The 13,593-nt window shown below is 40.3% G+C and overlaps 1 protein-coding gene across 9 annotated transcripts in view; it reads right to left on the bottom strand.

The window, feature by feature from the left end:
- HECW1 (HECT, C2 and WW domain containing E3 ubiquitin protein ligase 1) overlaps window positions 1–13,593 on the bottom strand; it is a 268,709-nt gene that overhangs the window by 134,707 nt on the left and 120,409 nt on the right. For all 9 annotated transcript variants that reach the window (XM_055124933.1, XM_055124931.1, XM_055124935.1 and 6 more), the window contains 2 exons: window positions 10,356–10,463; window positions 2,113–2,207 (listed from right to left, as the gene is read on the bottom strand). In XM_055124933.1, the coding sequence (XP_054980908.1) occupies window positions 2,113–2,207; window positions 10,356–10,463 (203 nt within the window). The remainder of the gene's footprint in view (window positions 1–2,112; window positions 2,208–10,355; window positions 10,464–13,593) is intronic.

Raw genomic sequence — 13,593 nt, 5'->3', positions numbered from 1 at the left:
GAGATGTAAGTACAGAATGGAATATTTTGAAGTCATAAGAAAAGATAAAAACGTAGAGTTCACTGTAACTTGGGTAGAACTGGAGTGTGTTCTGTTAAAGTAACTCAGAGTTAAAAGGAAAATACCAGATGATCTCATTCATCTGAGTATATAAAGAAACAAGGAAAGAGAATGGAAGGTATCAAATGATGCTACCTCTTGGCCTGGATTATAAGACTCAGATTGACAAATGATCAGAGGGTAGAGTGAGGGAAGAATGATACAAATTGGTTTAACATAAGGACATCTGTTTAGAGTATTAGAAACCTTGGTGGTGAGGTAAAGTAATTATGTGTTGGATAACTTTGGGTTGTCCTTGCTCTACCCGCAGGGAGCTTAAGGTTCACTGGGCTGCTCCCACGACAGTGCCCCTGAGGCACACCCAATTCCACAAAACACTTATAACCCTATATTGCTTTTCTTTCCTTAAACCATGTCATTTGCATGGTTTATTTAGTAATGTCCTTTTTGTATAGACACAGAAAGACAGTTGATGCTATGCTTTGTAACATGGGAGTTAACTGACTCCAAAATAATATTTATTCCTGGGCATCCATATTTACTTAAGCCTCAGTTGCCCTTAGTTCCTACCATTCTAAGAGCAGGGTCCTGACAAAGGACTGGATGGACCCAGGGGAAGCTGTGAGTTACGCTGGCATTGAAATGGGCCAGGCTAAGCGCCATAATACTTAACTATAAGTTAAGAGCACAGTCATGAACAAACTGTCATGACCCAAAAGGAAGTAACTGCTGGGGTTAGGAAATACTAACGTATAATCTGGAATAGACAGCAAGATGTCCCCAGGAAGAGCCAACCTTTACGTTTAATATATCTCTTACTGTGTTCATACAAAATGACTAGAAATGTTATAAGAAGTAAATTTACTATGATTGTTTAAATGAATTAGTAGCTGAGGAAAGGAGAAAGCAATACACCCTGGATGGAATCTGCCCTTAAGCGGATTCCCTAGTAACCTGTAGTGCTGAACCCTCAGATGAGATTTTTGTCCTTCAGTTAATCTCCTAATGGAGTGGCTTTACATCTGTTTGTTGTTATGATAATGTTCAACCCCACCTTTGTGTATTCCCACCCTTCATGGTTTCTATATAACTATGCTGTAAGGGGTAAGAGGGGACTAGATGTCGAAGACTAGAGGAGGAGAATGGGGACTTTGGGACTTTGAGGTCTTTGAGGACTAGATATTGAAGACTAGGAGATCGAAGACTAGACGTTGAAGACTAGAAGAGGAGAACAGAGACTTTGGAGACTTTGGGGCTAGAGGGAGAACCAGATGACAACAGTGACTGGAAGCAGAGGACTATGAGACTCCTATGAGACTAAGAAGAAGACGTAACAAAGTAGAGGACTTTTGGGTCTACAAGGAGACTCAGATGATGGAACTATGATGACCATAACTACGACCAAAACGACAACTGTGCCTGCACCGTAAAGGGGAGAGATTGTACTACACCAGAGAGGAGAGAGAAATAAACTGACAGCCAACTAGTCTGCGGCCCGGGTCCTATTTTTCCATTCCCCCATCCACTGCTGCTGCCGTTGTCCAGCCTGGGGAGGGGGCTCTCCCAGCCACTGAATGCTCAAGTCCCCTGTGCACCCACTGCACCTTTTCTTTGGAAACTCACAATTATGTACATTAAAACCACAAATGTCAACACTATTATAAGTGGGTGACCAAATTATCATTCCAGTTTTAAAATTAATCTGTTTGTCATAGGGTTAGGGTAGTGGTTGAGAATGAACCTTGAGACATAGGTGGAGTGATAGAGGGATGCCAACAGTAGTGGTGAGTGTGGAGCTGGAACACTACATGCCTGAAGCTGTGCTATTAACAGTATTGTGATAACATTATCTGGTGCCTAAATCAAAAGGGGGATGAGGTAAGAAAATTATAAATAATTGTAAGGACATGGAAGGTCAGTTCTCAGATCTAATTTTTCATCCCTATACCATTCATAATCAGTTTATTTTTGTATGTTTACACAACATAAGAAAAATAATAAAATTAAGAAGTACTAGAAGCAAGTCTGACAAGAGGAAGAAATTGTACTTACAGGGGCTGCAGAGTTTTTGACTGTGACACTGGAGGTGGTAGCTCGCAGAGCTCCACTTACTCCATGGTAATATTTGAAGCAGATCTTAGTTTCAGCTGGAAGACAAAAGTAAAATGAGATTAATAAGTATGGTATTCTTCAGGAAGAAATAGAGTCAGAGAAGACACTTCCCCAGGAACTACTACCCACCTCCCTTGAGCCATGCAGGCCTCATCTAAAAGTTGTATGTAAACTCCACCTATGATGGCTTTAAAAAACAAAGATTGTGGCTTGACCCTACCCAGTCCCAGTGGACACCGAGGCTAGCACAGCAGCAGCCAGCAACAGGAGCTGACTTGGTACTCAGGATCACCATCTTGCCCCCTCTCCAGGTCAGGATTAGCCTTGCTTACACTCCACTCCACAGCACATTTCCTCCCCTCTCTATAGCTCACCATAAGCAAAGGCATCAAACTGTAGTCACACAGCCACACAAAAAATCACAAGAAACAACTCCAAACTGCAAATGCCACACAATCCCACCACACTTAGTGAGATGGTAGCCCAGAAAACTCAACCAGTAATCAACAATATAAGCTCTCCGATAAGGACTTTATAGAGGAACTGTTAAAGATGTATGAGGGGCTCAAAGAAATGATGGAAACAGGACAGACCACCAATAAAATACTAATCATATGAGCAGAAATGAGGAAAATACAAACAGAAATAACAGAATTGAAAATCTTGGTAAGTGAAATGAAAAACTCAGTGGAATCCTCAGCAACAGAGGAACAGCTGCTGGGGACAGAATCAGAGAGCTCCAAGATGAGGTGCAGAAAATATCCAGGCAACAGCAGAAGAAGGGGGAAAAGCCTCAGACAAACAAACAGAAGACAAGAGAACTTTGGGATGAATTAAAGAGGAATAATGTAAGAATCACTGGGGATCCCAAGGGCCAAAAAAGGCAACCCTGATGAAGAAGCAACAGCCAAAGACATCCTTGCTGAGAAGTTCCCGGAGCTAGAGAGTACATGCACCCACATCCAAGAGGCAAAGGGTACCAGCCAGAAGGAATCCAAACAAGAATACTCCAAGACACGTCCTAATCAGAATGACAAAAACCATAGAAATAGAATACTGAAAGCTGCAAGATCAAAGAAAGAAATTATATACAAAGGAGTGTCCATAAGATTTACTGCAGATTTATCAAATAAAATCCTCCAGGTCCAAAGACAGTGATGGGATATAGTGAAAAATATAGCAGTGTCCTTTTTGTATAGGCACATAAAGACTGTTATGCTCTGCTATGCTTTTGTAATAAAGGAGTAAATCAACTCTAAAATATGTTAAAGGACTCCTGTGCATCCTTCATATTTAGTTAACTTAAGCCTCGGTTGCTCTTAGGTTGGCCTTAGTTCCTAACATCCCAAAAGATGGGTCCCACTGAGGGCTTTGGATGTACCTGGGGAGAGCAGTAAGCTAGCCTGACTTCAACAGGGGACAGCCCAAGGGCCATAAAAAGTATAACAGGCTGAGTGCAGTTATGAAACAAGTCTGTCATGACACAGAAAGAAGTAACTGAAAAGATCTTTATTGGGTCAATCTAAGGGCAACTAAGGCCTAAGTCAAGTAAATGTGATGGATGCCCAGAAGTTTATATTTTAGAGTCAATTAACTCCAATATAACAAAAGGACATTGTATCTATGTCCATACAAAAAGGACATTGCTCTAAAATAAAAATATTCAAAGGGAATAAAGGAAAGAGAAGCAAATAATATTTCACTTACATATACAAAATCCAATGCCACCAGGTTTGACTTTATAAGTTACCCAGTCTGATTTGGAGATATTTGTGACTGACAGATTGGGGAAGAAGAACACAAAGGAGAGGTTAAAGATAAACATGAAGGGCTGGGAGTGCCCTGGTGGAACTGGGTGTGCCCCAGGAACACTGTAGTAGGTGTAACTCTATGTGGGAGGAGAAAAGACAACCCAGGGTTAAGCCTAAAATGCTTGGAACTATAATCCACCAGATTTCTTCTACATTATTAAAGGGTTGAGAGGAATGTGCTTTGAAATCTTCCTCTAGGAGTCTAGAAAGTTTTAGGGTATTTTAAATCTGTGTTTGGATTTTGTCTCCATACTGATGTATGGCCAACTTCCTGCTCTGTTACTGTGGTTTGTGCTGCATGAGATTTAGGGGTAAAGATCTAAATGCAATGGCTTGTGCTTATACTGCCATAAAGAGTTCACGCTGAAGTCAGTGCCTGTAGCTTGGGATGGAATGGGCCTGGAATCCTGCTGGGAATCTGTTGCTGCTTGAAATCTTTAGTCAAATTTTAGAGTTATGTCCCAGAGTTCTCAGAGAAGTGTATAGCACCTGCATTCATTCAGATGTGGATTAGGGAAGGGGATGGTTTTGTTTACCCTGGTGAAAACAGGAGCCACTTAGCTATGACATACTTGGCTTGGAGTGGTGGTTTTCTCTTAGTTTGTTTCCTTCTCTGTAAGTGTTGTGATCCCCCATGCCAGCTTGCAAGGTACTGCTGAGAGTAGTGGATATATTTCCTGCACTCTATGTTGCTTCAAGTTCAGGTTTGTGTATGTGCCATTTCATAACCATAAGGAGCTCTCAGTGCGTGGCAGTGATGCAGGCTTCCACAAGCCAGCACATGTTACAGGGCATGCATAAGCCCCTTCGCTGAACTGGAAGCATCACTCTGGTATTTTCAGCATTTTTTTGTTGGAATAGGCTTTGTCCAAAAGGAAAGTGTACAGATGAGAAAAAGGAGAGAGAAGACCCTTGCACACGATACATCTTTTTGTTGTGAGAAGTGGCCATGTGGCTTCTTTCTTTCATACAAAGAAGCCTAATCAGACATAAGCATCGTACTGCTGACTGGCCCCTTATGTCGACACTCCCTGCAAGTGGCAGGAAACACAGGTGTCTTTTGGTCCAGTGCCAGCTTAGACCTTCATATAAGTTGAATTTTATAATCCCTAGTTTGGAACAAAGTATCTAAAAGAACTATGGTGACCTTTGAGACCAGTTTGGGATCCCTGCTCCCAGGGAGGGAACTGGCAATCTGTGCTTTGCACATTCTTCTAATTGCTCTTCACCCAGCTTCAGCACAGGACACTGCAGGGGCTGTGCTGCAAGCAAGGTTTACAGAGATCCTGCAGTTTTCTCAGCGGAGAATGAAGAGAATGGCCTCCAGCATGGAGACCCAGAAGCGGGTGGGTCTTCTTCAGGATTCAACTCTTTTAAGAACTGACTGTGTATTTGTAAGGTCATGAAAATTAAATGGAGTAATACCCCTGCAAGGCATTCAGTGAGCTGTCTGGCACATGGGGAAAAGAAAGCAATGTTTTCTTTGCTTCTGCTATTACTATTATTAGTCCTCTATTTAGGACAGCAGCCTTAACCCAGATGACATGCCTAGGACTGGATCTAGTAACTCATGCACAAGCTCCCAGGAAACTTCCTGGAGTAGCACCAGTCACCTTCACACCCATATGCTATGTCTGTCTAACTGGACACCAGGGACATCTTGCCATACCCTTAAGACACAATCTCACAAATCTGGCTGCAGGCTCAGTCAGACACAGCGTGTTAGTTAGGTCAGTTTCCCCTCATCTGCCCCACATATTCTGTCAAATTCAGTTTCTATCTACCCTTACCTTCCACAGGGCTTTATGAGAAAGTTGTTACATGTCTCAGTCAAGGAGATAGTAAGTGAAATGATGCTCCATCCATATTTTATGGAAGCTCTCTCTGGAGGAGGAGATAATGGAAGCCCTTGTTTATTCTATCTCCGTTTGTCTATGACCTTTGAGTAAAAGCAAGTCATTTATATACAAAACATCTTTAACAGGGACAGAGAACTAATCTGGGCGTGGTGGGGGGAATGAATTTCTATTTTATTTTATTATGCCCAAGAGATAAAAATCACTTTCAAGTTTCTGCAATGTATTCTTTTTTAATCATGTGATCTCATCAGCATAAAAAAATGAAAGTTCCTTGCTAAGAAATTAGGCACAAGTATTAAATGAGAACACATGTTTGTATTTCTAATTACACATGTTCTGATCAATTTCTATTCTCCATCATGCCGCCCCTTCAGTGCCAACTCAGAGCCACCTTTCCTAAAGGCTGCTTTGGATGGTTTGCCTTCCTTCCACTGATGCAGATCCACTAGTGAGTCACCAGTCACCAGTCACCAGCATTCCCAGGACTTCAAAGCTGACTGGGACTAGGGACTTTTAGACCCAAATCTATGATCATCTAAATAAGCCCGAATAAAGCAGTCACTCTCTCTTCAGTCTGCACTCTTTCTCAGCAGCTGGCTGAATTCATTTCCTCCTCTGAAGCCACCATAGCTCCCATGTGACAACCCTCTACAGATACACTGTAGACCAGGACTCCTCTTTGATATTTATCAGGCTGTGTTCCCCTGACTTATAAGGCCTCCCATTTAGATTTCTACTATTACTACTTTATACACTAATTGAATCTAAAACTTAGTGGCTTAAAACAGAACTGTGTTATCATCTCTCAAAGTCTTGAGCAGCAACTAGGCTTGACTGTGTAGCTCACTTGTGGGTCTCACATGCTGTTCAGATTGTCGGCAGCTTGGCCAGACCTTAGCTCCACCCTGGGAAAGGATGGGTGGGGAAGCTGGCCCAGCCAGGGCGATTCTATGCAGCCTTCCACACGGTCACCTTGTGTTTCCCACAGCACAGTTGTCTCACAGATTCCATGAAATAGTAAGTGTAAACTAGACTAATAAATCAATCTCTGCTGGAAGCCAGAATAGCATGCTATCAGCATGAAAACCAGCACAGGGTCACAGAACCCAAATAATCCCAAAGGAAGGGGACATGTATTTTGCTTGAAGGACATATTGATGATGACAATGCAAAAGAATTTCTGTTACCAAAGAATTCAAACCCATCCTTAGCCTTACACACTGAATGTTTTCTCTTCCTCTTCCTCTTTCTCAAGAGGATTCCATCCTCAAATATTTCTTAGCCTACCCTGCCTCTCCTCATACCTCCTCATCCACATCTATGTATTTTCACAGGTGCAATCTCTGGCCAAGATTTATCCCACTACCACTCTACCTCACTTTCTATTTTCCTCTCCCTGTCCAACTCTGGCTACTAGCTCCTCTTACTGAAGGGGTAGTATTTAATTTGATGTCCCAAAACCAGTTAGGGTGCTTTTCATCATTGTCCCCAAACACCTATGCAGAATGTATTTGTCACCTTGACTGGAATGTAAGAGCCTGAGAAGTTAGAGGTGGAGTCTTCTTATCTACCTCTAAGTTCTCTAGAGAGTAACACAGTCCCCCAAAGCCTACAGAACTATGGGTTAAGATAGACAGGTGTATGCATCCATTTGCTTTCTTATCGAAATGTCTCTAGGTTAATCCAGGAAAGTCAGTTTGACTAATTGTGGCATTGACAATTCATTGTTCTAATTAAGAGCTTTCATCTCTGAACAAATCTGATACCTATCCCTCTGGTGGCCAGAAGCATTTTTCTGTATTGCAGTAAATCTGAAGGATTTGTTTATACCTGTCTAGCTGTTTTCTGCTACAATGTGTGGGCACTCATTTTATGATATATTACTTAATGAGAGGATTACATTCTTGGTGATGCTGGAATGATTTTTTTTTTGCTTTTTGGGTCACACCCATCAATGCTCAGGTTTTACTCCTAGCTTTGCAACTCAGGAATTACTCCTGACGGTGCTCAGGGGACCATATGGGATGCTGGGAATCAAACCTGGGTCAGTCGCGTGCAAGGCAAATGCCCTACCCGCTGTGTTATTGCTCCAGCCCCGATGCTGGAATGATTTTGATGTCTCCTCATGTGTGATGCATATTTGACTGGGATGAAGTTACTGTACACAACAGTTTGGCTTCCACATTGGGAGAACACTAGGGAGAATCGATGGCTGTATCTCCTCACACCTAAATCCTCTTCCTATCTGAAATACTGCTGTTTCACTGCCACATTGCATCGTCTAATTGTCATTATTCATTTGGAACATTTGTGTCCTCAGGTTGGCCCCTAGCAGTCTGGACCAAGACCAGTTTATAATCCCTCATTTTTTTCTATCAAGTCATAACTGAGGTTACTGAACGTGGAGAAGCAGCTTGCATAGAGGTTCCCAAACCAATTTTTAAGGCACTTCCATTGCATGTAGCCAACCCAGCTTTAAATAATGAATGAGAAGAAAGTTATATCAAAAATACAATCCCGTTCACAATTGTGCCACAGAAATCAAGTACCTCAGAATCACCTTAACAAAGGAGGTAAAGGACCTGTACAAAGAAAACTACAAAAAGTCAATAAAAGAGGATACAAGGAGATGGAAACACATTTCCTGCTTATGGATTGGGAGAATTAACATTGTTTAAAATGGCAATACTCCCCAAAGCATTATACAGATTCAATGCATTCCCTATAAGGATTCCCAAGACATTTTTCAAAGAAATTGATCAAGCACTCCTGAAATTCATATGGAACAATAAATGCCTACAAATAGCTAAAGCAATCCTTAGGAAAAAGAAGATTGGAGGTATCACCTTCCCCAACTTCAAACTCTACTACAAAGCAGTAGTAATTAAAACAGCATGGCATTGACCCAGGGGCCACTAAGTCCTTCTATAAGAGGTCACTAGCATGTTGTTAAAGGTTGAGCCTTGTGTATAAAAAAAAATCCTGGTATTGGAATAAAGACAGACCTGCAGATCAATGGAATAGAGTTGAATATTTTGATAAGGGAGCAAGAAATGTGGAGTGGAGCAAGAAAAGTCTCTTTAACCAGTGGTGCTGAAAAAACTGGACAGTTACATGTTTAAAAATGAACTCTGACCTCTACATAACGCCATGCACAAAAGTAATATCAAAATGAATTAAAGACCTCAACATAGAATGCTCGATGGAAGGCATATTTGAATAGATTTTCACTGAATGTAATATTTTATATATCTTACAGAGATTATTATTATAACACCTTTTAAATCATATATTATTATAACACCTTTTACAGCATATATTTTTTACTTGATGAAAACAATATTAAATAAATAAAATATATAGGAAGCACTATGTACCAAAACCAGCAAAGAATAGCCTTTATTGGCACTATTGATAAATTAATTCCTATATTAATTTGGCTTAATATCTACTGTCACTGTCATCCCGTTGCTCATCGATTTGTTCAAGCGGGTACCAGTAACGCCTCTCATTGAGAGACTTATTGTTACTGTTTTTGGCATATCCAATTTGCATGGGTAGCTTGCCAGGCTCTGCCGTGCAGGCTCCATACTCTCGGTAGCTTGCCGGGCTCTCTGAGAGGGGTGGAGGAATCGAACTCGGGTTAGCGGCGTGAAAGGTGAACGCCCAACCGCTGTGCTATCGCTCCAGCCCTTGGCTTAATATAGCCAAATTAATTTTTAACATATAGACAGCTTATTTTTTAATCTAATCACTGTGAGATACAAAGTTATAAAGTTGTTCATGATTGAGTTTCAATCATGCAATGCTCCAACACCAATTCCTTCACCAGTGTACATTTTTCACCAAGTGTCTACAACTTGTCTCCCATCCCCCACCCCTAGCCTCTCTGTCTGTCTCTGTCTCTGTCTCTCTCTCTCTCTCTCTCCATTTCCCTCTTCTCCATCTCCCCACTCACTCCTTTTTGGCACTGTTACCAAAAGTTTATCATATATATCACTTTACCTCCTTCCAGGAATCAGTCCTTATCCAGAGAGTGATCATTTCCAACTATCATTGTCATGTTGGTCTCTTCTCTGTCCTAACTGCACTGGCCCACAACTTGTGGCAATATTCCTATCATAGACCAGTCTTCTTGGCCCTCATTTTTATGCATTTCTACTCATCTTTGGATATTAGTCTCATATTATGTTTGTTTCCACAAATGAGTACAATCATTCTATCTGCTCCTTTGCCTCTGACTCAGTTTACTCAGCATGATACTCTCCATGTTTATCCATGTATAGGCAAATTTCATGACTTCATTTTTTCCCTAACACTGTATAGTATTTCATTTTATAGGATGCCATCATTTCTTTATTAACTCCTCTGTTCTCAGGAACTTGGGTTGTTTCCAAATTCTAGCAATTGTAAATAGTGTTGCAATGAACACATATTTCCAAATGGAGTCAATGTGACAAAGAGTAGAGAATTCTGCTTCATTCTGAGAAACAGGAATTGTAAAAGTACTCACGTTCCACAAAATAAGAACTGGCATCAATCTTCCAGATGATCTGACCCCGGTGAGAACCATTGACTCCACGGTTCTTATAGTCCAGAAAATTTTCTGACAAGACCTCATCTGTATTCCCAGGGGGGAAAAAAGCAGAACAGAGAAGCAAGAGAATTAATATCATATCTAATTAAATAAAAAGAGTAAATTATATCATTTCAACTTCCAGCAACAGCAACAACAAAACAGCTGGAATCACAGAATCAGAGACCAGAATTTCAGTACCATCTGAATCACTCCTTTTTAAATGGAGGAAGCTCCTTCCATACACACTTAGTAAGTGACCTTCTAGCTGGTTCTTAAATATTTCCCAAAATAAAAAAATGCTTTTATGGCAGTTTATTTCACTTTTCAATGTCCCTTGCATGTGTGAAATTCCAAAGCAAAAAGCTTTCATCAACTGGTCCCTATGCAGGTCTAAGAAAAAGACAAAAAGAAATATCCAATGATAGTTCATTTGGTACCCAGTTCTCATTATTTCTCTACCTGGATATCCATAATCAACCTATAAGTGGAACCCACTCATGTATTTATACATCTCTCCTACAGTCACTTTTGCATTCATTTGTTCATGCAACAGATACTTATAGAGACATCTGCCATACTGGCAATGATGCAAAATCTTCCGTGTTGGGTAAAACTAGTACGTATATTTCTGAATTAAAGTTATAAACAATTGGGATTGGAGAGATATTACAGTGTGTAGGATGCTTGCCTTGTACCCCCAAACCCATAGGAGTGATCCTATGGTTCCCCAAACCCACAAGAGTGATCTTTGAATGAAGACCCAGGAAGAAGCCCTGATAAGCACTAGTAGTGGCCCCAAAACAACAAAAAAAAAATGGACAATTAAGGGGAAAGATTTGAATCTGTTGATGCTAGCACTACAATTTATGTTAATTCTACCACATTCAAATGTGAGTCACTGGTATGAGCCAGTATCGATGTATTAAATACAAGGTGAAGAAGTATTTCATTACATCTTATGATAAGAGATATTAACTAAATAAAGTTCAAGGAAAAAAGTTAGTAGAGATAGAAGTGGAGTAGGGCAGACTGAATACAGTTTCAATATATTATTCAAAGTCTGAGATGAGAGACAGCTGCTGTGGGAATGTACTGAGAGGAGGTAGGGGGAAATTTTGCATTTTCCCTTTTCTGTCCTTTCTCCACTCATCATATAGAAGGCAACAATATACTCTTAAAATTATAAAGAATCTGATTTACACATCAATGATAGTTGAGTTTTAGGCATATAATTTTCTAGCACTCAATCTCACCACCAGTGTTAGCTTCCCTCCACTAGTTTCCCCAGATTCCCTCCCATACCCCCTTGCACAGCCTGCCCTCTTGACCAGTATATTATAAAGCTTGGTGGTTGTAATTTGGATCTCATTTTTTCAGTTTGAGTCGATGCTTTGGATAGACTATGTTCCCCTACATTACTGATGTATTGAGGAACCTGACCCATATTTTCCCATTACTTCCGTTCCTCATCTTCTTTCTGCCCCCATCAACTTCTTTACTTCTCTGTCCTCCCTGTACTCTGACTTCAAGGTTGACCTAGGCCAACATTTTTCTTAAAACTAGTGTCTGGAGTGGAATGCAGGATTCTTGGGAGATGCAAGAACTCACTCTAGTCTATACTCCATGTTTTGAGTGCAAGCTATAACAGATATGAATTTCATCTTGATCAGAATTCCATGGGACATTTCCACTTCACTAGAATTTAATCTATGCTATGTGTATCTGAAGCTTCGAAAAATCTGTTTTGATAAACCAAATCTAACTACTGTGACTGGAACAACAACCAGAACTTAGAGCTTCCTGAGGGCAGATCCAGAACCCCAGTTTTGTAGAAAGAGGGTAGATCATATCTGATCATTACAGCTGAGATGTCCTGAATTTCATATCTCACATGTAATTAAAATGGGAAAGCTAGTGGTGATGAGGAGTAAAGAGGCAGGTCTTGTGGTTCACAAGAACTTCTGAGCCATTTAACACTCTTGTCATTTCTGTATCTTCAAATAAGGGGAATAAATTAAGAGGGGAATTAATAACTCATACCCCACAGAGGAGAATAAAGTGAAACAATTCGTCAACCTGTTTATGATCTCTTGTGCTGATCGCACATTTTCATTTCACTTTGCTTTGCCAAAGATGATCAGGCAAAGCAACACCATCTCTTCCTCATTAATGGGACATTAATGGGATATTTGTATCCCCTGGAAAATCACTTGTTTGTGAAATCTGCCTGTCTGTATAGTCGCAGTGTGTGATTACGGGGTGACCTATAAAACACATGATTGAATAATATGTCTTTTACAGTAATTGTTTCACTTCTGGAAAAACAAAAGTATAATGTTTTCCTAACTCCCTGGTCTGCTTATACTGATATAACTTCTATAATGGAGCTTATTTATATATTTGACAGATGTGTATCAAGTACTTACTCCACTCTAGATATAGTGTTAAACCTTGAAAATAAGCTGGTGACATCACTTATGTTTTCAGGAAATTTCTTTTTTTTTTTTGCTTTTTGGGTCACAGCCAGCAATGCTCAGGGGTTACTCCTGGCTTTGCACTCAGGAATTACTCCTGGCGGTGCTTGGGGGACCATATGGGATGCCGGGGATCGAACTCGGGTTGGCCGTGTGCAAGGCAAACGCCCTACCCGCTGTCAGGAAATTTCTAATAGTTTACTAAATAGATTTACCCAGAAAACATTCAATTTTATTAAAATGTTATTAATAATAATGGGTTAAATACTAAGGCATTATATGGTACAAAAAATAATGAAGTAAGTGTGTGAACAAAAAAGATAATAGTGGCAAAATAACACATATTTTAAAGAGAACATATTGTTGTACATATTGAACACTTTTTGAGTGATTGCTCATTGGTCCTAATAAGTCTCATTCCTTTCACTAATAACACTTGCAAATATCACATATCACTATATCACTGTCATCCTGTTGTTCATCGATTTGCTCAAGCAGGTGCCAGTAACATCTCCATTCATCCGTGTCACGTGCTAGTGTAGCCCAATTTCAGGGTCAGGGGAATGAGGATCATCATTGTTACTGTTTTTGGCATATCGAGTACGCCATGGGTAGCTTACCAGGCTCTGCCGTGTGGGAGTGTTTTAGTTAGAAAATTGTTTTTAAACAAAAATAAAACTGTAGAATGAATCAAAACT

This window comes from Sorex araneus, chromosome 2 (assembly GCF_027595985.1).
Source record: "Sorex araneus isolate mSorAra2 chromosome 2, mSorAra2.pri, whole genome shotgun sequence".
In the NCBI taxonomy this organism is placed as follows: domain Eukaryota; kingdom Metazoa; phylum Chordata; class Mammalia; order Eulipotyphla; family Soricidae; genus Sorex; species Sorex araneus.
This window is presented reverse-complemented; position numbering and strand designations above follow the sequence as displayed.